At 35.0% G+C, this 27,350-nt stretch overlaps 1 protein-coding gene across 1 annotated transcript in view; it reads right to left on the bottom strand.

The window, feature by feature from the left end:
* The window catches only part of DNAH5 (dynein axonemal heavy chain 5), a 134,011-nt gene that overhangs the window by 17,507 nt on the left and 89,154 nt on the right, over window positions 1–27,350 (bottom strand). The window contains exons 51-65 of the mRNA XM_058023017.1: window positions 25,613–25,808; window positions 21,465–21,637; window positions 18,817–18,947; window positions 17,767–17,920; window positions 16,840–17,107; window positions 16,022–16,253; window positions 14,436–14,550; window positions 14,046–14,222; window positions 10,906–11,109; window positions 9,058–9,237; window positions 8,053–8,190; window positions 7,333–7,468; window positions 5,587–5,903; window positions 4,180–4,335; window positions 3,562–3,744 (exon numbers count right to left, since the gene is read on the bottom strand). Of these exons, the coding sequence (XP_057879000.1) occupies window positions 3,562–3,744; window positions 4,180–4,335; window positions 5,587–5,903; window positions 7,333–7,468; window positions 8,053–8,190; window positions 9,058–9,237; window positions 10,906–11,109; window positions 14,046–14,222; window positions 14,436–14,550; window positions 16,022–16,253; window positions 16,840–17,107; window positions 17,767–17,920; window positions 18,817–18,947; window positions 21,465–21,637; window positions 25,613–25,808 (2,760 nt within the window). The remainder of the gene's footprint in view (window positions 1–3,561; window positions 3,745–4,179; window positions 4,336–5,586; window positions 5,904–7,332; window positions 7,469–8,052; window positions 8,191–9,057; window positions 9,238–10,905; window positions 11,110–14,045; window positions 14,223–14,435; window positions 14,551–16,021; window positions 16,254–16,839; window positions 17,108–17,766; window positions 17,921–18,816; window positions 18,948–21,464; window positions 21,638–25,612; window positions 25,809–27,350) is intronic.

Below are 27,350 nucleotides of genomic sequence, written 5' to 3'. Positions count from 1 at the left end.
CTTTTTAAATTTTTTTAATTTTTTCCACATTCTAAACTTCTGGCCTTCTCAACCTACATTCTCCTCCTACATTCCTACTTCAAGCAATTATTTGTTTTAAAGAATGACCTTTGACCTTAAAAAGGAAATTAAGAAGAATCATCTTATTATTATCAGATTTAGAGTTTTTTCTTGGTATATTGAAACATCATAATCATCATCAAGTAGAAAATATTTAGTGGGACAATTATTTTAGAATAATGCAAATACAACATAACTTATTAAAAAGATTCTGGCAAAACGTGATGAAAATACACAAGAAAACTGCAGTTATATGCATTTCAATCAACTGCTGCTTTGTGGAACTGAAGAAAAACAGGTAACAATTTCATGAAGCATTTTTTCATGCAAGTTTGATGAAGCAGAAACTTTTTCTTAAAAAATAGCATTGAAAGAAAGTTATCATCCAATTAAATATAATAATTAACATACTGCACCAAATTAAATTTCATGTTTTGCTGAGCTCAGAAAATTTAAACATAGTTTAGACTTCAATGCTTCATAAAAACAGAAAGCAATTCTCCTCACAAGAAGAGCCTGAGAAGTAAGTTGGAAACAGAGTTACCAAGCTAAAATGAAGTAACCCTAGATGAAAACCTTAATGAAAAAAAAAATTGTCTATTAAGCTCTTAAAATGCTTTTTGCAGATCAGAAAGTGTAAACAGTTGAAAGCTTTCTTCATATCTTCAAAAATTTCTAGTCACAGCACTAAGGATGCAGAAAAAATAAGCCAAGTTACCACATACATAAATTCAAGGAACTTGCACCAGAGGCTATTTCAAATCCAGTTTTATGGAGTTCCTTTCACAAGCAGATGACACTTTACCAACTGTACCAAGGAATGCTATTTCTTGCTAATATTCATAAAATATGAAAGCTGCTACATAGCTTACATCATCCTGTCACAAAGTGATTCACAAGTAAAGGAATTTGTATCAACTATTCCTTACAAAAGTTCAGGTTTTTTCCAGCAAAAGTCTTGATAAAAGAATGCAAAAGTTCAAAAAGCCATAAAGAATTTTTGCATATTATAACCCCACTACTAATCTGACTTATCTATGACACTAAATAAACAAGTTTTTTGTCAAATTACATAACAGCCAATTTATCAAAATAATTATATCATTAGAATATCATAAGTCATACTACCTTCAGACATATATCAAATCTTTCAAATCCTATTATTCCAAGAAATATAGTAGAAACAAATTTATACAGATATACCAGCTGCCCTTGACCTTATGCTTCACTTGTATCTTGCAATTGGTTTAACATTATGGTGGAAAATAACAAATCAGTATCAGTGTTCCTATCAGTAAACAGTTAATTCTGTGAGCTATATGTGGCAAAGATTCTTTTAATGGGCATAGCAGACAACAGAGAGACTTTGCAGAAACTTTAAATACCATGCTGTAAACACTCCCATTTCTTTCTAGAGGTCTAAAAGTCATTCATTCTAAGACCTAAACACTCCCATTTCTTGCTAGAGGTCTAAAAGTCATTCATTCTAAGACCTAAACACTCCCATTTCTTGCTAGAGGTCTAAACCTCATTCATTCTAAGACCAGAACCATATAAGACATGGTAGAATGGGAAGAAGGATAGAAATGTGCATAAAAATCTTGAAGAACTCTGATTTCAGATAAACACTCTCTTCCCTTTCTGGGACAGAAATTCCACACATACATTGTAACACTGGATGTCACCAAGCAGTCATACCACTCAAATCATTTGGCAAACAGTCTCACAGTAAAATAATTCCACCACTCTCCTACCAAAGGCTGCAGAAGGTAGTAAGAATCCAGACACTTATGTGAGAAACCCCCAAATTCCCAAAGATGCATCATTAGACATCATAGGAAAGTGTTTGGATGGTGTGATGTATTCAAATTGACTCCTTAGGAAACCTTGAACCACAAGGTGTATAAACAGAGGCCAAGAAGATTGCAACATAGTAAGTATATTCTGTTCCCCTGCCTGTCAAGTGGTCCACTTGTCATTTATCTTGAGGAAATATTCTCAGGTGGTTTCAAACAAAACAGTACTGAGTATAACACTCCGAGAAGCTGGTAGAGAAAGCACACTATGTCCATTTATTAGACATTCCCACTTAGTGACAAAGAGCCCATTGAATAGTAGAATAATTTTAATTTGGAAGGCAACTACAGAAATTACTAATTCAACCCCTGCTCAGACTTAAACAGCTTGGTTGCTCAGGGCAATGTCCAGGTGAAGCTCGAACCCTTCCAAGAACAGAAATTCCACAAAATCCTTGATTAATCTGCTCCTGGGTTTGACCTCTCTCGGTGTAATTATTTTTTCCCTAATATCTAATCAGAATTCTTCATGTTCCAACCTGAGTGTTACTTCTCCATCTCCTTCTTGATTCCTCTGAGAAATGTCAAGCTCCTCCCTTTTCTCTGTCCTCCAAGCAAGCATACAGCAACAGCAAGGACTGGAGGAATTTGATAAACTGTCTCCTGGAGGAATGTACTGTATTTCAAGGCCCAAGAAGTGAATTTCTGCATAAGGCTTTGTGAATATACACATCACAGCGTGTTTTAGATAGACAGTGATAATTTCATTACAGAGTGGGTTGACAAGCTGTCAATGGTTGAAGAGAAGCTGATGGTGCAATGAAGCTGTCTGACAAAAAACAGACCTTAACAGATTGAGTGTGATTTCCCTCACGAGATCCATGCAGTGTTTGGGAATGAAATGCAACTACTCAATGTGAAAAAGACAACTGAGTCTATTAACAAGAAAAATCTTACGCTGACGGGGCAGAGGGAGGTGTTGGAAGGATGGGAGTACCTCAACAGATGCCACAATAAGGAAACAAAGATATTTCTGTCATTCCTCTCTAGTGAAGGTAAACTGGAACTATTGCCAAAATCTCAGTAAATACACCAATAAATACACAGTCATAGGTGCATAGTGTTTCTGATGACATGAACATTGCCTGAAATTATAGCCACAGGGATTAGCTGTTCCATAGTAAAAAAGGTACCAATTAGCCTCCCTCCAGAACTGCAGCTTGATTGGGACAGGCATCTTCAACCTGAACTTCCTCAACTAATATATCTGCAATGTCAAAATGATATCAGTAGGTAGCCCATTTCCCCTTGGAGCAAGGAAGTAACTAAGTCTGAATTCTTTGCATTAGGTTATGTTGCCATGAGCTTCAGGGTTTGTAGACAGAACATCAGTTTTGATTTCAGGTCCTTTTGCTTTTCACAGGCCATTCTCATGAGGTTATAACTCATTGAGGCAGGAAAAATAAGGTTAATACAGTACAGTTGCAACAATAAAGAGACAGAGAAACATCCACATGAATGAGTCAATTGCTTCTGTGCCACTTTTTAAACCATTACAAATAGGTTATATTAAGAATAATCACAATAGAGAGAGCCAGAAAGTTACCTAGCAATATGGGAATAGAGAGTAATAAATTAAAGTAAAACATTCTACAGGTAATATAAGAAATACAGACAGGAAAAGAGATACAATAAATTCTTTTACCTGCTTCTCTGTGAGAATGACTCTGCCTAAGAGTTGATTTTCAAGACCTTTCATGGTTACAGTAAAGTCAATGATGGAGATTTGAGCACTAATTTCAGGAGAGTAACATGGATTTGGCAGTTTTGTAGTAATGTAAAGTCTGAAGCCACTCATAACATCCACTTCCTTATCACCAACTTTGACCTCAAGAAAAATTTTAAAAACAAGTCTTGAAATAATAAGAGCCAATACACACTTTTTCAGACACTGCATATAGGGAAAAAGGTTACATTTTTCCGCTTAAAGGCATAAAAATCCAGTTTTAAATCATACATCTGATGCAAACAATTTGTTGAGACCAGTCAAGGACCACCTTAAATGGCCCATTCAAAAATTATTTCAACTTCTAAAAATTGTCATAAGCAAAGGAATAAGGAACTCTATGCATTAAATATATAAACCATTTGTGAACTTAAACCCTACCTTATTTTTTCTTTCATTAGCATTAATCAAGTTTAAATGAGTCTAATTTTTTACAGTCCTATATTTATTAGGAGTTCTTTTGCTAAGAGAGGTTGTGGGGAGGGGAAGGGAGGAAATGGGAATTTCCATATGTTTCCTCACTTGTTTTATTTTTACCTTGTTGGCTGAACCTGTTTTAATGATGTTTCTTTCCAAAACATTATCAAGTGCTGGGTCCAGCTCTTCTCCAACATCTTCTACTAAAAGAGGTCTTCCCAAAGAAAGGCTGTCTTCTAAGTGGTTTCTAAAATACTTGTGATTCAAAGAAGTGATCTGAAAACAGAAATGCAATACCTTAGTCCCTTTTACCAATCTTTTTCTTAGTTTGATATTTAAAAATTATTTCATTTTCTTTAAAGTACTGCCAAAAGCTATGAAACTGTGAGTAGACTAGTATGAATACAATGATTGTGAGCTCAAGGAAAGGTAAAATCAGCAAACCCTGTTGCCAGAGCTCATGGAATGCAAAGTTCTATTTTGCAGCTGCCAAGGTAGAAGGAAAGCAGTGCTAAGCACTTCCAATTTTGATATCATATGAGTGCAACTACTCAAGAATTTCACAGGAAAAATTCACAGGAACCTTTTAGCACCTTCAATTTTATCTTGGATAACATCTCCAAGTCAAACTGCAGCAGGGTCAATTCCAAGATAAGTATTTTTCTGTGATTTTTTTCACCCTTGAAAATTAGAGGTTTATATGGAACAGGACCTTAATAAGCCTTTGCTTTAAATAGTCCCCAGTATAACTGGGATTTTCAACATGTTCAAAGAGCACAGCCAACTTAGACTTTAATAAAGCTGTAAACAAACTAATAACCATTTTTATAACTAAGCAACCATTAAAGGTTTCCACACCTAGATAACAATCAGCATGAAAGTGGTAGTTATATTCACAGAGCCACTCTTTTATCACACCTCAAACTATTTCTATGGATTTCAGGGATTTTTTTTTTAAGCTGGTTTATTGGTGTAATCATAATTGCAGGAATTCCTCACATTTTCTTGTTTGAATTGAATTTGTGTATCTTGCCTCAGACTATACTTTGTAGCACTACATCTTTCCTGCATATTTGCAGAGCACTTAGGAGTTGACATCCATACTAAGACAACAAAAATTAACAATAATTTCTGATTAAAAGATGAAAAAATATCTCACTGTGATTTTTCATTTATAAGCACTTACATGAAATTGTATTAATCAACTAGTTGGTGGGTTTTTTTCCTAACAATTACATTACTCTGAAAACATGTTTATTACCAGGCATTGCCCATCCAGCCTATTTTCCAAAGTTTATGTTCCATTAAAATTAATTCATTAAACAAATTGAGTCACTGGCACTAAAGGATACACTTCCACCTCTAGTCAAATCTCAAATCCACTAAAATATATCTGAGATATTCTTTATATTCAAACCAGACTTTTTGTATAAATGTAATTTCCTAAGCATTAGGCAAATCAATGAATTGTAATGCTTGTATGCTAAGAGTTTTTAAGGATTATGAAAGCACAAGCATTTCTATTACCTGAAGGTCATTTCTTCCTTCCTTATTTTTAATCCAAATTTTACCCTGTGTTTGTGGATCAATTAATAAAGGATAACGAGATGCTTTAGTGACAATGATTCCATTCTGTATGGATAAGTCGTCGTTTGGCAATCCTTGCAGGTTCCATTCACTGATAGTTGGAGCATCAGTCAGCATTTCTATGAGGTTCAAGTTGCTACGAAAAGGAATTTTTCGGCTTTTCATTTCCTTTTGCCAGTCATTTAACAGCAGACTGCGGAACTCTTGGTTAAAAGGACCAGAATAGGACAGAAAAGCTGTGGCCAAGAGTACATCACCTTAAAGAGAAAAAGGAGGAAAAAAAACCCCACAAAACAAAGCATTAAACTTTGCCAATTCTATTAATGAACAAGCGCTTTCCCTCACTAGTTGCTACATGTTTTGGCTGGTAACAGAAGAACACACTTTGAACCATAAAGAAGGCAAATAAATCTTTTTTCCAAGGCTCACTGCATGGCATGACAATGGTACATTTCAGTTGAGGCCACATTTACTTTGTTCTTACTATGCAATTGTAGGAATCAAGAGATCAGCATCTGGCAGCTTGTTTAGGTCAACTCAACATACATGTAACACTATTCCAAATACCAGATCCTGTACAAGCAGGACATGGCAGAGAGGACTTTGTAATGAACTTTTAGTTCCATCATTTCCTTGTGCACTCATAAGAACAGGCTTAAACAACTGGGTGCATGTGTGTTGGGGGGCTATGGGGTGGAACTCCTTATAAGTACTAATTCAATTAAATTACTGTAAATCAATTACAGTGATGAGTACTGGTAATAAAACATGTCAGAGACATCATTATGGAGGTATTAAGTGTGACAACTTTTAATCTTCTGTTCAGTTTCAAAATTTTCCCCCTAAATTTCATGACACCATAGTTTGAGGGAGTTTTGTACCTCTGAAATAAGAAAGCAAAATTTAAACTGGAGAAGATATCATACTTTTATACAGAGCCCTAGTATTTTTGGACACTTTCAAGTTATCTGTAAAAACAACTGGATAAATCTGTGGGGATTTAATCTATGGGGAAGGTTTTTAATAAGTTAATACACATGTATATATTATAGCAGCAAATAAAACACAACTTAGTCGCTATAATACAACCCATACAACAAGGCTGCTTTTTGCAGCCTTTCAAGGTAAAAAGCAGAGAAGAAAGTTCATCCCACAGTAAATGATGAGATAAATTTCATTTATTGATCTAACTAATGAACCAATTATTTATTACAAAGTACTTTAGTTTACAAGTGCAAATTTAAAAAATAATAATGACCTTCTAACAAGCAAATTCTTATGAACATTAGTAACTGCAGTTAAAAATATTGATTTCTATGTATAAATGTCAGTGGCTGAGTATCAGTCTTCCTCACCTCAATATATATTCTCAGTCATACACGTTTTATTGGCACTTGCTAGCACATTACTCTCTTTGGACTGTACCTACAAATATCAGTCAAGTTAAAATTATAATGTCACTACATTCTCAGCATCCAAACCTTTTCTTTTTAAATATGAACTTTAGCCTTATATTTATTTTTCATCTAACAGGGCTTTAGCAAGGAAATTAAAACAATTACCTTCGCTTTTGAAACAGGGATCTAAGATACAAAGGAGAAGTTTGACGTTTCAAATGTTTTCAGTTTCACTAAACATAATTCAAACAATTCGATTCCAAATTTAAAGGTTTGGATAAAAACTTACCAACCAATCTCTTGGTTTGCATGGCAAATTCTTTACTCTGTTCTGTCCACCTCTCTTTTTCACCTGCTAAACCACTTATAAGACTTGAGGCAGTTTGCATTTTATGTCGGCAACGCTCAGCATCTTCCAGCAAAGTCTAAAGAAAACCATGCGCCAAAAGAAATTGTTTACAGTCATATATCTGATAGGTCAGAAAAAATCTCTACACCTCATTAAACCAGTAGATAAACAACAGGTTAGAAATATATTCTTAAACATTTCTATCACCATGCAGAGGAGGGAAAGTGAGATGGAAAAAATATATCAGGACAAACTATCAACATCTCCTAGAAACATGACTCAATATTTCTTTTTAATATTTCTGTTCTTAACTTTTATTTTGGTGCAGTTGTTGACTAGTATGTAAAATTCTTGATACTTATTCATTCTGAGGAATTCTACTCAAATACACTATACACATATAGCATACGTGGAACTTGAAGTTACAGCAGTAGGCACTGAATAAAGAATACAAATAAAATAGTTTTTGATGGGGTGGAAGGGAAGAGGGGAGAGGATCAGAGGCAAAGGAGAGATGTAGAAAGCAAAGAGACAGTATTCAAATACTATCTATCTTTCAACTGCTGTCCATCAACAAGGAATAACAGTGAAATTGAACAAACACATTAAGTGTTCCTTAAAGCAAGAGTAGAAACTTCTTTTCTGTGAAGAGCAATTCACCTGCTTTTCTCTCATTGCATTTTCATACTCTGCCTGCACAATATCTAATTCTTCTTGCTTGGCTCCCAGTTCTTCTTGAGCTTTCTGCAGATCCAGCATTGCACTGGTTAGGCGTTTCTCCTGAATTGCTAAGTTAGCCTACAGAAAATAAAAACATAGAAGTGTATTCATACACAGAGAATTTCGAAGTATTTGCTACAATATATTTCAGAAAGCTTTCCTGTACTACATTTCCAAATCAAACTCTTCAGTAGAGATTTCATAACACAGCAAAACCTTTTATTTGAATTTTACAACAAACAATATTCTAATTTCAGATAGCTGCACTTGAACAGTTGGCTTAATGTCAGTTATAAAAAAAATTTAAATACTTCTGGAAATGCCAGTCATTCCTCATGTGGCACAAAAGTTAGTCTGACACGGCTTGCAGAAGGGAATGATGTCTACAAGTCTACTTGATTTGTCCTACCAATATGCTAGTCTGAAATACAAATCTTGCTCCCTTTCTCTGTCATTCTCATTATAATACAAGCTATTTTCTGTTACCATGTTCTGCCTGACTTTCATTCTAACTGCTTAGGCCTGTTTTTTTCTCTACATAACACTGATGAAGAGTATCTGTACAATCCTCCTATGAACTGAGAACTGGAATAGCAAAGGAAACCAAATCTCAAGGCCTTTTTCTAATTAATTCTAAATTAATGTAGAGCAATTGCAGTAGTGTATTTAACTAGATGACAGATGTTTTGATCTCATCGAGTAGGGGTCCAGAGACATAAAAATCACACCATCTCTTTCATAATTTTGACAACTCAAATGTACGAGTGGAAGTACATTTGAAATATATTTTATTGTAGAAGTACAGTGTTCAAGGTAATAAATTTCAAGAGAGGGAACCACCAGTTAAATATGGCAGATGAAGTTTCCCACAGATTAAATCCTCAAGTGAAAACAGGTGAGGATGACAAGGAGCAGAGGATGTCTTTGACTGACAAACATACATACCTTCAAAGGTAATACTTCTTTGTTGATGGAAAAAAATACCGCCATAGCTTTCGTCCATGAGCAAAGGCCAGCAACATTCCCACATACTCTCTTAGCTGTCTCAATGTTGTAGTCCACCATTTCAAAATAAGGACTCAAAAGTTCTACCACTTCTTCGTTAATTGTGTCTTTCTGAAATTGCTGAAAAAAATTTTTGAAAGTGCAAGTTACAAAATACACACAGTAAATGTAAATGATATTTACATGTATTTCAGAACACATAGAACACCAGGAAAATCACAAGTGTTACTCATAAACAACGTATATGAAATTATTTGTCACATGTATCTTTGAGACCTTTACAAAGTCATTCCACTCTTATATATACTTACAAAATGGAAAAAAGTTTGCTTTCATTTATGATCTTTGCTATCTCACACTCACTACTCCTGTTAGACAGCTAATCGTTGTTTCAAAATGTCACCAGTCCTGCTAAAAAATTCATTTTGCTTAATACAAAATAAGTTTTAACAATCTTCAAAAAGAAAATGAAGAGCTAAACTCTAGTTCAAAAACATACATTCTGCAAGACAGTCCTTTCAAAGGTCAAGCCATCTATCTTACCCTTAAATTACCTTGTCTAATTACTGGAATGCATTTAATTTTTAAAGAATTTTTTTTTACTATTTTCTTGAAAAAGCATATTTTTCCTTTTTCCTCCCGAAAAGTTCTCAGTTTTCTCCCTCAAATTTATTTACAATGTATAATGAAACCCAATCCCAGACAAACTTGAAAAAGATCTGTTCCCTGAAGCACAAATGGGTTTAATTAAGCACAAGCAAAATTAAATGTTGAAGTCCTATAGAAAATTAAAAAACCTTTACAAGAAGATGCAATGTGAATTCTACATAAACAGCATCCATGGCACTACCAACTACACAAAGCTGGTCAAGCCTCTTACTAGACCAGTGACAAATTAAGTAAACTCAAAATGCAGAAATCAGGAATGATAACACTCAGTGGGACAGGAATATATACCATTCATTCCGATAATGTTTGGGTTTTTGATGGAGAGGCATAGCGTATGATGTGGATTATCCTACATTTCATGGACTGTCCGATGGGGCAGAGAGTGTGATGCAAAACCCTTTGAGGTCTGTCTGTCCTTCAGGATTTTTCTTCATACTTTTCTGTTTCTTGAGATGTGAGCTCCCTTCTAGCATCTAACAGGTATATTTCAGATTTCATTAGTACTGCTTACAGCAAAATGTCTTGAGGCACATCTTGACTATAAAGTCAGCTGAGCAAAGATAAATATTATGCAAGATCAAGATAGATAAATCATAATATTATTAGTTTAAGTTATGAAAAGGGATTTGTTTACCAGTTAGTTGGTCTTTCCATTGCCCTAGACAAATCCTGTGAACCAAAAATATCCCACATTTGAAAAAGGTTGTGTTCATCCTAATAACCATCTATGCTTTTCCATATCAAAGTGCAAGCTAAAATGTTGAAAATTCATGAAAAGTTAAATATTAGAAAAAAAGATGTTTGTTATCAGGTTTAATGAAACAGATAAGTAATGGCTATCCAAACCAAATGCTTCAAGCTTTGAGTCATTTGTCACCTAAAACAATTTCATTGCCTTACTTAGGAAAAATTATAGGTGATCTATAACATGAATTTGCAAGTAGGATTAAAGTTTATTTCATTCTGACATATTTATTCTTAAGCCCATAACATTTCAGATCTATTGTGTGATTTCTGTCGCACATTTGCTCTCCTATGAACACCAGAGAAAACATTGTCCCTTATTTTCTTACATTATAAAAATGAAATACATAAAAAAGTAAAAGGTTGCACAAGCACCTGTAGGCTCTGTAAGAAGTTGCCTGTTGTCATCAGCTTCAGTGATTCTTGCCACGATGGGACAGTACAGCGTTTTTCCTGATCGATTTTGACGTGGTTGACTTTGCGCTGGAAGAGCAGCAGCACGCAGTCCATGATGCGCATGATGAGGTGAGGCGGCCGGCCCAGGGTGCGCACCGTGGCAATGTCTGCAGGTTTTATTGTCTAGGAATTGAAAACAAAGGGCAAAGCAATTACTGCTACTGTTCAGTTCAGAAAACATGGAGCATAAGCTCACCAACAGTATTAATCCATGAGAGAAAAAAAGAAAAATATATATGTTCTTTTTACCTCTAAAAAGCATGAATCTAGAAGAACCTCTGCATTAGATTTTCACTACTAACTCCTATCAACTCCTAGGAAACCTCAGCACAGCACCTCCACAGCAGCACCTTAAAACTCAAAACTACCATGAACTGTTTTGACAATAAAAAAGAGAAAACCAGAAATATCTTGAAATTTTACTTGTTTTTTAAATGCAAACATATTGACCAGAAACTGTGTCTAGAAAGGAAATACTTTCTGTTGACATCTAGCAAATGAAGGTAAATTAAGGAAACTCGTATCTGCATATGTTTGTACTTTCCAATACATCTTACCAGGAATATTCCTGGTGTAGAAGCAGGCTTGCAAGAAAAATATATAAGGTATGAAAACCTAGACTTTAATAAGTAAGGCTAAATAAGTCTTACTACCCTAACACTGTAACTTATAACTCTACATCATGAATCAGAAAAGACTTATCAGAAGAGTCTGCTGAAGAGGTCTCCTTAGAGAAGAATTGATTTGAGCAACAGTGTTTCCTGCACCCCATACAAAGCAAAAAAACCACTGAACAATGGTGAAAGCGGATGGGCAGATCTGCTCCTACAACACACACAACTCTGAGCAGAAGCTTTGCTTATTTAGAGGCCATTTAATTAGTCCAAGTACACAACAGCCCAAACAGTAAGCAACAGATTACTGAGTAATCTGAGTACTCAAACAGAGTATTGTGAGTGTCATGACATCTTGCTTCTAGCCTAGCACACGCCTCACTGGGAATTCATGAAGGCAGATTTTAATTACTTGTGTCTACACTTCAATAAAGGGACTTAAAAGCACTGCAGACCACCCAGGCTGCCTTCCCTCTGCCAGCCCTTTGCTTCCCTTCAATATTTTGCTTCTTGTTGGGTTCAGTGTGCATCAAATAATTCACCAGAGATTTTCCTGATATCTGTGTGAAAACTTTACCCAGTGTTTCTTAGTGACTGTTAGGAAATTCAGCTCAGCCTTATTTTTGCTAACATACAAATTGTGCCAAAATTTTTTACATTTAAATTTTATTTATTTATTTACTTGTTTATAGCTATGCATTTAATGTGCTATTTTTATTACAGGGCAAAATGCAACAAAGTTTTTCTGAACTCTGACAATTCTTACTCAAACTATTCTCACTATGTGTTTAGAAATGCTTATAAGACATTCTGTACCTACCTTTCTCTTAATGTAGCATTTATTATACTTAAAACATATTAAAAATTGAGTAAAATAGCTAATCACTTTTTTTTCCCATCTGGGTAATGACCTTTCTATTTACCAAATATTTTAATAGGTATTTATCTACTCTGCAAGCAGAATTCTACTATAGGAATCCCTAGCTCAAATTTGCAAATCTGTAATGATTATAAGATTCTCTTTTTATGATAGTTTGCCTTTCCCCTTTAGACATAGGCAACACAATTTATTAGAGAAAATTACAGAAATTAAATTTTTTCCAATTGAGAAGTTTTACAATAATGCCAGCATCACTTTTTCTTGAAATCAGGTTTTCATTTATTAGCACCCTACATTTCAAGAAGAGCAATATTGTTCTGGTTCAGCCATTTTAGTCAAAAGCAGAAAGTAACCTTTAATAAGATACAGGTCCAGACACATGATATAAGTGCCATCTTTATACTGCAGATGCTGACTAATTAACATAACATTGCTTATTTTTTCACCTGTCAGAATGTTTGCCTACTACCCAGTTTGCTGTTTTGTTGTTGCTAGCTCTTTAACCTTTTTCCTGTGGCAATATATCAGGGTCTTATAATAAAACCTTCTCCCATATTTCACTTTTCCCAGCTGCCAGGTCATCAACCTTCATTCAGACTTTTGCTCTCTGTCCTTTAAGCATCATGGCAGTCAGAGGCTGTTAAACATCTCTCAATCAAAGTGAAGACTTACATTCAGAAGATCCATAAAAATTCTTCTACACTAGATTTCAAAGCTAATAATGCAATTCCTTCAGATCAGTCTTTAACCATCTCAACTACTGGCAGCCTCTCAAATGGAGCGGTGTAATTTCCAGCAAATCTACATAAAACCCTTTGAGGTTTGTCTATCCTTCAGGTTTTTTCCTTCATACTTTTCTATTTCTTGAGATGTGAGCTCCCTGCTAGCATCTAACGGGTATATTTCAGATTCCACTAATACTTCACACAGCAAAATGTCTTGAGGCCCATCCTCCTATAAAGTCAGCTGAGCTGACAAAGATAAACTTATGCAAGATCAACTAATATTAATCTTTTTCAATCTTAAATGTTTGGACATTTTATTAAAAAAGCTTTACAAGAAACGTGTGGTGAAGAAAATGAAGTCTTGATAATGCTACAGCTCCTAAGGAAAGATTTTTTTAAAGATGGAAAATAGTGGACCAGAAAACCTATTGAAAATGCAATTTCTTTGTGAAAACTTAAAATAGAAGGTTTGGATTTGGATGAAATTACAACTGATTTTACATGGACAGCATTTCACTCATTGCACACAAGCTGTTTAATGATAGTATCAATATTTTAATGATAGTATCAATATTCAGTTACTAGTCTAATATTAGGCTGCAGCTCATGCTATAATCAATTATAGTTTCAAAGAAAGTTAGAACTTGCCCTTTTCTGAAAACTGACTGTTTTGGGGTTGGTACTCATGTGAAAAAAGAAAAACAAAGCAGAACCCAAAAAGGCTCAAAATGCATATATTTTTTTCTATCACGTGAAGAGCTATGCAATGCACCTGCAATTTTGTGTTTCAAAGACATCCACCTTCTTAGTGGTAATGCTGTACATGGTCCAAGTACTAACCTGTAAGGCTGCCTCTGCCTCTTCCAGAGCAGGCTTGGCAGCCTCCAACTTCTCTTCAGCAATGGCTTTGTCAACTGTGATACTGTCTACAATAGCTTGAGCTTTGTCTTTCACTTTCTGAACATCCCCTTTGACATTCTCAGCAGCCTGTGCTTTTACAGTAACTTCTTTCAATACCTAGAATGTGAGAAAACCCACACGCCGTAAGTTAAAAGAGGGGTTTTTTTGCAAAATCATATCTGATCAATTCCAGAAAACTCAAATACCATAATTTTCTCCAAAATCCTTTCTTTCCAATATTTAACTTCATTTTAATTATTTTTTTCAAAATGGAAGGAAGAAAAGGAGAAAAAAAACCAAACAGCAATACACTTTGAAGGTTGTACATACCATGTCAGCTTTTTCATTGGCAATTTGAAGTTCTTTTTCTTTTAACTCCAGTTCTCTGCTTAGAGCAGCTACTGACTCAGAGGCCTCTTTCAATTTTTCCAGACCAGTATTTATTCTGAAGTTAAAAAGCAAAATAAAAAGCATCTCATTCACTATGTAATTTACACTTTCCAGCTATAGACTGAATCACATCAATCAGAATGAACAATTGCAAAAGATGTTTTACACCAAAAAAAAAACTTGGACAATAACTTTTACCTTTCTGATATCTTCAGAATCAATAAAGTGGACAATGAAGTACATTAATAAAGTTTTTGGCTTGAAATTTTACCCACTTCTGATCAAACAGTATGCCTTTCTCATTGCATAAAATCCTACATGTTGGTTCTATAAATGCCACTGTTCCTCTTGAGCCAATAATCAAAGAACTGAGTTCTGTACAGCAGAAAGCATTTTCTGATCACCAAAATTCTGAAAATTATAACCAATCAATATTTCTTATTTGAAGTGGAAACTTAAAACAAACCAAGACCAAGCAAAAGAGAGAAAAATAGTATTGAGGTAAGACTTCTCTGATTCAGCATTAAAATGCCCCTTCAACAGTGCTTTTTTTTTCTATCAAAAACTCTTCACTTGGGACTTTTCAGACAAGTTTAAAAGGCTTCTACAGAGATTGCTATTGCAAAGGCTATCCAGTACTTGGACAGCTGAACAAATACAGGAGAACAAAGTGTAACCCCCAACAGATTCAGACAGCGCAATTAAGTGGAAGAAATTGGACTTCATGAACTAATTTGGTAAATCTGAAGGCAGAAAACAGGGCAATAGCCTTCTGTTTTACAAGCCTTCACCCTAACACAACTACAGGTTTCAAACTCAATTTGACTTTGAAGACAAATAATGTTTCAATGCCAAATAAACAAGTTAAAGCCTTTCTTTAAGGTTTCCAGCTCTTATTAACAATCTTTCAAAACTGAGAAGGCAGTTTTTCTTAAGGGTGATACCAACTGATACACTATAGTTGGGTGCTCCTGACACGAAGATATATCTGCAAATAGATATCACTAGTTTAATAAAGCATCTGAAAACAGGAAAAAGTATATCAAAACCACCTTAATAATGTACAAGTAAAAAGCTCAGGAGTCTAAGTGAGGCTCTGTGTTCACAAAACCACTTAGGATATTCCTTACATGTTCATAACAGGAGGTTACAAGTGTTCAACAAGGAAACAAAAGTTGTCAACTGGCAAATTAAATGCTATTATCAGTATATTATGAAATTACATGTAGATGTCTTCTTTTACTCTTTGAAAACACGTGGGTATAATTTATATTCACCTCATATTCCTTCTACTTCTATTTTTCAAGCACCACTACTCTCCCTGCCCCCCAAATATATATAGTCTTTATCTTATAGGACAAGAGCAACTTTAATATTTGAATAAGTTACACCTTCACATAATTTTAGGAATTAAAAATACCTTTTTTGCTGTGTGAGGAGACAAGCCATTCATTGAAATGAAGCATACCAGACTATACCTACCTGGGGAAGAAAACCACAGAAAAACAGAAGAAACCAGAGTTTACCTGTTTGATAATATTTGCACTTCAGCATGCTTTTCTTTGTATGTGGTTTTGTATCCCTGAATAAAGGTCAGGTAGGATTTGGGAGTCACATGTGTAGAACGTCTGTATCTTTGAAAGTAATCAGAACACTTTTCTGCCACTCCATCCTGGAATGAGCCCATACACTGCACAATTTCCCTCTTTGTATCAGCACTGCAGTCCATATCAAATGAGGACAGGAAGTGTTCAGACACTTAGGAAAGAAAGAAAGCCTAAATGTAAGTAAATATTTATAAAAGCATCTTAGCTAATAAACAAGTCACTATAAAACAAGTCAGCATGTAGTATCTTGGCTTTAGCCCAGCTTCTGAAAACCCAGTCTTCTTTACTCTTCAGCATCAGATTCTGAATATTATTCCACATGTGTGAATAAAAAGTATAGCTAAGGATCTGTCACTATTCATCTCCAAAATGTGCAACTGCTTTTTCACTTTGGACCTAGCTGCTACCTACCAGGGACTGGATAATCACCACCTGCTACTGTATGCTCTATCACAGACATATTCACAAATAATCTCTTTCTTTAATAGCATCTTTGCATTCTTTACAAATACTTTTAAGACATCTTCACAGGGAATTTTTCTTTAAACTGTGTTCAAAACCATTCCTCTGTTAGAAATATTTTGACAGCTTAATAAAACAGGCATTTAAGAAGAGAATACTGACATCAAATTTTAGAATCAATTAAGTTTCTTCTGGTAAAATTCAACACAATTAAAACATTTACATGAACACTGATCAGAAAATTATGTGTCTGCAAAGATAAAACCTACTCGTACCTGCCACCAGCGCATCCTTAGGCCATCGGCTGAACCAATCTATAGTGCATCCAGAAATGAGAGCAGGGAACTTCAGGGCCCTATTTCGGAATTTTTCACCTACTGGTGAAAAGCAAAGTACTACGTGAAGGTTCTCACGGACTCTGGCCATGAAATAGTCATACAGAGCTTCACTGGTTGGAGGTCTTCGTGGATACTCCTTTTTGAAGAAGGGAATGAGGTCACTAATGATCTCATCTACCTCATCACGTGCAAATAAGTTTGAGACCTTCGGGAAAAGGAAGATTTTTCATGCTTTTTGAGATGATCCAAAATAGAGGATACAGCAAAAGGTTCTTTTAATACACACCATTGTAGGAAGGGACATACATCTCAGACACTGAAATTATTAGCACCCCCCAACTCCTTTCTTTAAACAAGAAGTTTTAATGAAGTGATTCCATCAAATAGACTGAAATCGAACTTGCTGTAAATTTTAAACCCCACCCTCCAATAGCTTTCATTCCTTCTCTTTAACTTCTAATAACTAGTAGCAATTACTCTGAAACATAACCCTAAAATAATAAATAAAAAAATAAAACCAATAAAATCCATCAATTCTGGACATGAATTTACCATACCAAAACTAACTGTACACTAATAGTTAATTTAACAGACAACTTTTAAAAACATCAGTAATAGTTCTCAAGTCCAAATTTTATTTTTTTAAAGCTGTTCTCATGTCCCTTGAGATCACTTCGCTCAGTCTAACCTAGGATTTTGTAGATTTTGGAGACTGCATTCATTTTTAGTACTACTTTAATGGCAAAAAGCACTTGAGTTCTAGTTTTTGGAAGTGTACTCTTGACTTAAAACAAAATATTCAAACAAACTCTTTCGTTGCCTCACAATTATGAACTTTAAAAAGCAGAAAATTGATCATCTTACCTCTCCTGATGACAACACATTGTTCAAGTATTCCAAGAATGACTCATCTTTGATCTCATTGTCTGTAAAAAGAAAACAGGTGCCTTTGCCTTGCAGTCCTGCTGTTCTGTATAAGAGTTTCAGATCTTCCATCAAGTTTAAAGTGTTGTATGATCTGCAAAAAAAAACATGTTAGTTGAACAAATACTCATCTCTTTTTAAAAAAGTCTTCTCACCAAAAGGGTAAAAAAACCTAAGCAATTTTAAGTCAGAAACAATGTCTTGGAACTTAAGGCATAAAGGTGCTTATTTCAGATAGGTCCTCTGATGAGACCCACACCAAGGGACATTCCCACATGTGACCCTACAATTCCTTCTGCAGCCAACACACCTGCAAAAGATTTAAAATAATTTCACTTTGCTAAAATGACATTTGAGTACCAAAATTGACCTGTCCTACAGACAATTGGGATGGTATTCATTCTGAGACATTCAGAGGAGGATTTATAACTTTTTTTCATCTTTATTTCAAAAGACACCGTACTGGGTTGAACAATGCGAAATAAGGGAATAATGTACTTGGAAAAGTTTGTCAAAATACTGACAGATACCTAACATCTAGCAAATTAGAGGGCAGGAATAAAGATTTGTCCTCCTCAGATGACAGTATTTCAAATATTACAAGATTAATTCATAAAGGCCTTTTGGATAGATAAAGATTCGTCCTCCTCAGATGACAGTATTTCAAATATTACAAGATTAATTCATAAAGGCCTTTTGGATAGATAACCACCTAAAAACGTTTTCAGTACCATTTAATGTACTGTGTAAAGATGCAAAGATAACTTGAAACCGCCAATACTCTTTCTGTGAAGGAAACAAATTTTCCTACTCCAAAGATAGCAAAAATTCACAATTATTGCAGAAAATCACATAGATCTAGTAAGTTTCAAAGGATAGTCATGTCCTTCCACTCTATGTGATGGTGATCAGAGAATGTGAGCCTGTTTTATTTATAGGAAGACTTAAAACTCAAAGTACTTATTTAGTTAAATTTCAGGTAATGCTCACCTTGTTAACGTTATCTGGAATGTGTCATAGCCAGCTATGAAGGATGCCAGTCTTGTCAAGCTCTGCTTTCCTGAGCCACCAACTCCAACTAAGAGAGCATTTCCATGAGGAGTGCGAATCACGCGGGAAATCTGTGTAATATACCAGTCATTCATCAATACAATGTGCAAGAGTCACACACCCAAAAATTCTAGGCTACCATATTACTAAAGTTATATTAGAAATGAAGAACAAATTAACACTTTAAGGTTTAATTAAAGGGTTCTATATTACTATTAATATATTCTGTGGACATTTGTACTTCGCAGTGTTTAGTGTTGACCTGTCAGATAGTATAGCAACCATTTGATTCCATCACTGTGTAGGTTCAGTTATCAGTAGAATTACATCTTCCACAAAGTGCAAGTAAATCTCAGCTGTGATTTCTTAGTGATGTGCTATCACAGCATGTTGGATTATCAAAATTGGGAAGGAAATAATTTCCCCAATACCATGACCTTTGGATAACTTTGGTAAGACTCATCTCATTGTGACTGAAGGACAGGTTGTCCCAGGCATGTTAAATTCGGGACAAAGAGTCTTCAGTATTCTCTGCAGCAGGTAATAACACTGCCTTTATAATGAAACTTGTTACAATTCTCATTTACTTGACTGTAAAAATGCACAGTATCAAGTATGAATATTTGATCGCAGTGAAACATCTCCCAATTAGATCAACATTTCTTTCCCACTTCATTATTTATATTTTAAATCAAAAGGCAGTAGCTTCCTACTGCTCCACATTTCCCTTCAATTCAGGACTGTGCAGTGTAAACAAACAAAGCCTTTAGAATTCAGAGCAAAAAAAATTTCAGCAGTAACTGTGAACTGCATACAGAACTTGTCTTACAGCCCATAGCCAAAAAACAATGCCATGAAACATGGCAGCCCATCAGTTGCAAGAGAACAGATCCTCACTGTACCCAGAAGAGCCTATATTAATATCCAGAGCAGCACAGAGCCAATTCCCTCTCAAAGACACAATAATACCATCCAGCTGGTTAGCAGCTGGTCTCCTCCATACAAGCAATGATGCACAGGATTGGCTTCTGTTCCCTTATTATCTTGAACAGTTCTTTGATGACTCCAGAATTCCATCGTATCAGTAAACAACCTGTGAGACTTTATTTACTTGCCCTTTCTCTGACTTACCTCCTTCTAAGCCATTAAAGATAGTCATGCCAATTTCCTCTAATTTTAAACCTATTAATTTTACATATTGAATGTAATGTATTTGTTATTTTCCATTGGTTAATGTTTCACAAGAAAGATAAAATCAAGTTTGAAGGCTTACTCTAAGCTTTATTATTTAACCAGAGAAAGAAAATTTAATTTGCACAACATCCCTGCAATACCACTTGTCATTTCAATAATGGCTACTAGATCTGTTTCCAGGCAGAGGCACACAAGCTGTTAATTGGAAACTTTGCTCTCTGTTTAAGATATCCCTCAGCTTTAACTCATTCAAGCCATATTATGTCAGCTCAGATTAGGCATTACCTCAACTGTGCCTATCTCGCTTTCTCTTAGAAGCTTTCTCAGGTCTACACAGTTGTTCGTGTTTCCAAGAATTTAAAATCATATAAATACTTTTTATCCAAGCAAAGCATTTTGCATAAAGCATAAAATTATCATTTTATCCAAGCAAATACTAATAAAATATTTCAGGTATTTACCATCTAGCTACCCAAAGATATTTCTGATGACAGTTGGCTGTTCAGTGAAAAAAAAATGTACTGCATCCTAAACTTATATAGTTTTTTCCTAGAAATAAATGAGAAACGTATTGGTAAGTGTGATGATTATTTACAATTGTCCTAAAGAAATCCAGAGCAAAACATCATTAATTTTGCCATAAAGCTTAGAAAGAAAGAGCCTAATTTTGCAAAATAACAAGAATTAATGCAAAAATTTTGAAAACCGCAGATGCAATGTGTTTGTCAACTCTAATTAAACTGTTTTGATATTTAATATTGTATTTGGGGGGATGATGCAATTACATATACAGTTATTAATAATTTAAAAAATACTGAAAACCTCAGTATTCTACTTAGACAATAGGGGTTCTAGTGTTAAAAAAAAAAAAAAAGCTCTCCTTTGTATGAGCCTATTCTGTGTGAACAATCATATCAAGCTGTGCTGTGCTGAAAGTTATGGTCAGCTCCAATCCATAGTCAAAAGAACTTTAAAAGTAGTGAGCATACTGTGGATCTACAAAAGAATTTTGGACTACATTAATTCCTACTCTGCTGTGCGTACTCCTTCAGAAGCAACCAATTATGTCTTAACCTGAATTTCATTTGACTCATTCCAAAGACAGGAAGGGCTCCCAGAAGAATTAAGGAGGAAGGTTGAAATAAAATTAGAATAGCTAGCACCATGATCCCACCAAACATAAAAGATAGGTATAATAGTTCCATCTGGTGCATTTTCTAAAAAGTTTTTACTAGGTTTTAATACCTAGTCACAGTGTGACGGATCAAATATTTGATAGCAATAAATTAGCTGCTGCAGTTTCAGAAGTAATTTACCTTGATTCATGCATATCTCTATTCAAAGGAGATGTGGGCAAGTGAACAACAACAAATGGCAATCCAGCAAGACTGTACCTTGACTAAATGAACCATGGCATCCTCGAAGAAAACCATGTCCATTCCAGTACCACGAACATTCTCATTGTATGCTTGCAAAAACTTATTTAAACGATCCCGTAGCTGATTAAATGAGGAGATTGGTTCATAGATTTTGGGAATATCTAAATTAGCTTCCTCTGGTTTCTCATCTAGAACAAAAAGCAAGTAATAAAACCTTAGCAGTTTAAATAATTGACAAAGGTTCAATGAGGGGACAAGTAAGTGAAGATAACTAGAAGTTTCACCACCCATAAACAGGTTTATTATACATAATATTATATATTAGATGTACATATGAGAGTGCTGAGTACACCCTGCCTGCAAGAAATGGTAATTTCAGCAAAGTAATTTTTAAAGACAAAATGAGAAAAAAACCTAAATAGCTGTCTTTATCTGAAACTTGAATGATGAAAAATGATACTTGTTTAGGTGCTTGGAAAAAAGGTAGCACCAGAGAATGAAGGTAAATAAATACTGCAGTTTAAAATTGCAAATAATCTTTTCTGTAAAAGAAAAACAGTCTAAATTGATTAAATAATTGCTCTAGAAAAAACATACTCTTGAAATTAATAACTGCCACAACAAAAAATATATTCACCGCGAATTAGCATACATTTGTTTCCTTAGGTGATAAAAGGCACAAGTCAATTCTCAAAGAAAGGAGGTAACAGTGCCGCTGCCTCATTTTTCCATTCATAACCTTAATCATGCTGAAAGGTGACATGCTTTCATTCATAAGAATTCTTACAGCAAATAAAATTACAGAAAATTGAGATCATCAGGGACCTCTGAAGGTCATCTAGTCCAACCCCATGCCCAAGATGGGCCACCTAGAGCTGGTTCTCCAAGACCATGCTCAGGTGGCTTCTCAATACCTCCAAAGACAGACTCCACAACATCTCTGGGCAACCTGCACCAGACTGTCACGGTGGAGAAGAAAAATTCTGATGTTTCTGATGATTACTGATGTTCAAGTTCTTCAGTAGATTTTATCCAGTATATCTATATCTTTCTTGTATTGGGGATCCCAGACTCGGACGCAGCACTTCAGGTGTCACCTTACTAGTGCTGGAAAAGGGAAAGGACCACCTCCCTTGGCCTGCTGGCTATATTTCTTCTAATGCAGCTCAGGGTGTCACTAGTTTTTTTGTTCCTGCAAGGGTACACTGCTGGGTCATGTTCAGGCTGGTATCAACCAGGGGTGCACTCTGCCCCATCACCCAGACCACTAATGACAGTGTTGAGGATGGCTGGGCCCTGTGCTGACCCCTGGGATACATCATTGGGATGTGCTGACCATTGGGATACTGGTCTCTGATTAGACTTTGAGCCACTGAACACCAACCACTTTCTGGGCTTGACCACTCAGCAATTTTTAATCCATCTCACTTCTCATCCAGACCATATTTCATTAAAAAATACCTGACAAATCTCATTGAAACAGTGCCAGCAGACAGACATCAGGGGGCTTTAGGTTGGTCATTTGGATTTCCTCAAAAATAATACTAGTACAGTACATTTTGCTCTTATTTACATACATTTAGCTCAATTAGTTTCAGGATTTTGTGAACTATATATGCTACAGGATGTATTTTTCTAGTTATTCTAAATCATTCAGTTTTGCTAAGCCTCTTCTAACTTGCTGAAGAAATATATAATTCAGAACATTATCTTTAATTGGAATAATTAAAATCAATGAAATAAATCATCCCAGTAAAATAAGTATTTCCCTAAGGTTTAGTAAAGCACTAGAAGCCAGTGGAAGTTAAGGAACAAAAAGGTGGGGAAAAGAACTCCAACCCCCAAGTAAACTCAACTGTATTTAGAATAGTGTCTGTAACTTTTTTCTTCTTTCAAATTTTTCTCCATTTCCTTTCTATTCACCTTTCTAATGCTCATGCAATTTCAAAGGAAAAAAAACAACAGAAAAACAATAACAAAACTAAAACCCCAAAATACATACTTAAAAACCGATTTTGAGAAAATTACATTTTACCACAGAACCTACTCTATCAAAATACACAAATTATTAATTCTTTTTCAGCTGTCCTTTATATTGCATTTTTTGTTTGCTTGAAGTCACCTTAATTTCAGAACTTTTATCTCTATATTGCTTCTGCATATGAACACTCCTCTAGATTAAATCTAATTAAATCAATTGACTTCTTATTTTAACCTGTAAAAGCACTGGTTAAACTAAAGGAGTATTCCAGGTGGAAATCGATTTCTTACAAGTTGAATAAGACATTTAAACAAATTAAACCTGATAAGAAACTAATAAGAAATACATCAAGAACTTAACCTGCAGTGGTACTTTTACAGTTTTGAAAAATTTAAAATAATTATATCATCTTAATTCTGCTTCTACAGTTTTATTATTAATGTCCAAGGACAGTATAATCAAGTACAAAACCTAGGAAAGGGAAGAGTTTTCCATTATTTAGAGAGGCAGCCAGAAAAACGTATTATTTTAACGTCTTGCTCAATCTCAAGATTCATAATCAAAAGTACTAACTAACAATCTCAAAACCAACTGATAAAAACACCTTTGAATAGGTAGAGGGTCTTGAGATCACTAGCACCACAAACAATTCCTTTGAAGCTAAGATGTAAAAGTTGACGAAGATCTAAGTCATCCTGTATTTCTCTCAGGGACAAACATATTGTTTGCTTTTACAACCCAGAGACAAAAAGATTATCTGGTACCAGTAAACATATTACTGATCTCAGCATAGGGCTCTTTGAAGTCAATGTCAGATGTCATTTTTAATATATTTAAGAGCTTAGAAATCAAGGTCCTGCTTGTACACTCCCACCACAGTGGGAAATACTAAATGCCATTATAGGAACAAATAAAACAAAATGACGCTTGTTATTCTTTTCATTTAAAGCAAAAAACAGAAAGGGAGATTCTCAAGGCTCGGGACTTAGGTTAGGTCCTGAAATCCATTGAGGGCAAAATATAGCCTTTCTATATGAGAGTCTCCCGCTTTGTATTTAGATGAAGTTCCATGCTAAAAAGGCATGTTACAGGACAGGTACGTTTAATCTGTCACCAAAAAGGAAAATAATTTTGAGAAATACCTTTATCATTTATCAAATGTTGAGAAATACATTTATTTTTCAGTTCAATATGATGGTTTCTAGTGTGGACTTAAATTTTCATATTAAAAATCACTCCTCACTCTCTCGGTATGCATTCTGACTTACATTTCAGTCTTCTCTACACTGATGAAATTTAGCAAGTTATTTAAGGCTGTAATTATTTCTTTTCTTACACCAATTTACTTTTATTCTTCTATTTTATTCCTTCCAATGAAATATGTCCTATCCTTTATTCTCCTTTTGTCACTGCCTTCTGTCCACTTCAATTGTTCAAGGGAAGGTTCAAATAGCATTGGCCATTCATGCCAGTCTCCAATTGCTCCACTCTCCATCATTGCAGTGATACCAACACAGATAACTGAATCATCTACCGACCTTCCCTAAACCCAAACAAATGTCTTCTGTTCTTTTGCAAAAATTGATAAATATTCCCAGGTAATTTAATGAGGTCAGCGACACCACATTTTTGTTTGAAAGACATAAAGGTATTGCTATAAGTCATACAGGTTTTTAAAGAGGTTTAACAAGCATTCAGGAAAATTTGAATTAATAGTCATTTGTTACATTTAATAGTTACTTCCTAAAGAGTATTGGATTAGCCCAGAGACGGTATTTTTTAATCAGATTTCTGGGGCATGTTACCTACATTGCAATCCTTTATCTACAACTGCAACCCCACCATTTCAGGTCATTCATAACAAATTTCTTTGATCCTTTTGGAATAAAAAAGACTCATGCTCACTATTTGGCAGTTCTGTATTTCTGCCACATCAATTTAAATGAAAGCAAGGCTCTTCTATACAGACACTGGATATCAATACAGACTTAGAAATCCCATTAAGATAAAAATTTGCCACAGCTGGTAACATGGATTACCTTCAAAGCCACTGGATGAAAAAGACACTTTTGGTGCATAAATTTAGCATGAATTTTTACAACATATTTTTCATAGTATCTAAGATTATCATATCCCCTTGCCTAATTTTATAATTTCCATGATTCTTAAAGTAAATCTTTACCAGTTCTTGCAGGTGCATCCCTTAAGAAGTCAACAAAGAATGCATCTGTTTCATGATTCAACAAAGCTTTCAGATCTTCAAACTCCTCCTCAATGAGTTTTGCCACAGCTGTATGAAACCAATCAACATCTTCTGAGGTTGTGAAACGATCAGCAATAACACACTTACATTCGTGCTTCCACAATTTTATCAGCACCTACATGCAAAAAGGAAAAAAAATAAAATAACAGAAAGGAGGCATTTCACAGAATCACAGAAGGAGAGTGGGCCAGTTTGGAAGGGACCACAGTGGGTCATCCTCCCTGCTCAAGCAGGATCATCCTAGAGCACAAGGCACAGAATTGCATCCAGATGGTTCTTAAATATCTCCAGTGAAGGAGACTCCACAACTGCTCTGGGCAACCTGTTCCAGGGCTCCATCATCCTCCCATTAAAGAAGTTCTTCCTCATGTTCAGGAGGAATTTCCTGTGAATCAGTTTCTGCCTGTTGCCCCATTCCTTGGCACCATCGAGCAGAGCCTGGCTCTGTCCTGACGCTCTCCTTTCAGATATTGGCAGATATTAATGAGGTCTCCCCTCAGTCTTCTCATCTTGAGGCTGAACAGGCCCAGGTCCCTCAGTCTCTCCTCTTAAAAGACTTGCTTCAGGCCCTTAACTGTCTCTGCCAGACACACTCCAGGAGCTCTATGTCTCTCTTGTACTGAGGAACTCATTTGGCTTGCAACAAAATGATACCAACTTTAAAGCTTTAGCTCGCAACAAAATGATACCAACTTTAAAGCTTTGCCTTCATTTCTTAACTTAAAAATAACATCAACATTAGAAAATAAATAGTTCTTCAGAAGAGGTACCTTGAGCTTCTTATTCTGCCCAATAGGAATTTAAGATTATATTCAGTTAACTATGGAAGAAGTTTTAAGCTAGTTTTCCAAAGTAAGGTGCATGAAGATTTTATTTCCTCAGCCCTAAAACCACACCCATACCAGTTAACATGTTTATGTATTGATAAACCACTTTTCTAACTGATCATTAAGTAGTTGATGGGTGAAAATATAAGCATCATGGCACTAATAATTTCATAGCAAACACAGATAGCAGTCCCAATGCTACAGCCAAAGCAGTTGGAGAATAACAACAAAGAAAAATGTTTAAGTGTTTATATTATCCCTTCTCCACCTTTTAACTCCCTCCATTTGGTCACAGGATGAAGGAGAACCTGTCAGGCTGTTAATATCAGCAGCACTCGTTTTAATCCTATGATATTACCATACAGTAGTAGAAAAAATTCCAGGTACTCCTTGAAGACCTTTGGTTCAGCCTACAGAACTCTGTACAATTGACACATCAAGGCTCAGAATTAATATATAAATTTATATAATAGTATTTTGACCAATTGGTTTTTACACTTCAAAAAGACATTAATAGTGTATATACATATATATATAATCTAAGTGTTCTATGTTTTTGATGCAGAAACTAAAATCCATTCTGAAGTTTAAATTTAGATGCAGTAGAATTCAGGAGCTTATTGAACAGAGACGCACATTGAAAATGAACCGATTATTTAACAAATTTTACATGTTTTCCATAAGCATTGCTTTTCCAGCACTACATGTTTCACAGCTCTAAATTACTTTTCCTTAAAATAATTAGAAGAGAAATTATATTTTATTGGAAGAAAGATGGATTATGGAAAAAAAAAAAACATTACTAATACTTGTTACTACTTCTTCCTTTT

Source organism: Melospiza georgiana, chromosome 1 (assembly GCF_028018845.1).
Source record: "Melospiza georgiana isolate bMelGeo1 chromosome 1, bMelGeo1.pri, whole genome shotgun sequence".
Taxonomy (NCBI): domain Eukaryota; kingdom Metazoa; phylum Chordata; class Aves; order Passeriformes; family Passerellidae; genus Melospiza; species Melospiza georgiana.
The sequence above is the reverse complement of the archived record's forward strand: the minus strand, read 5'-3'. Positions and strand labels throughout refer to the sequence as shown.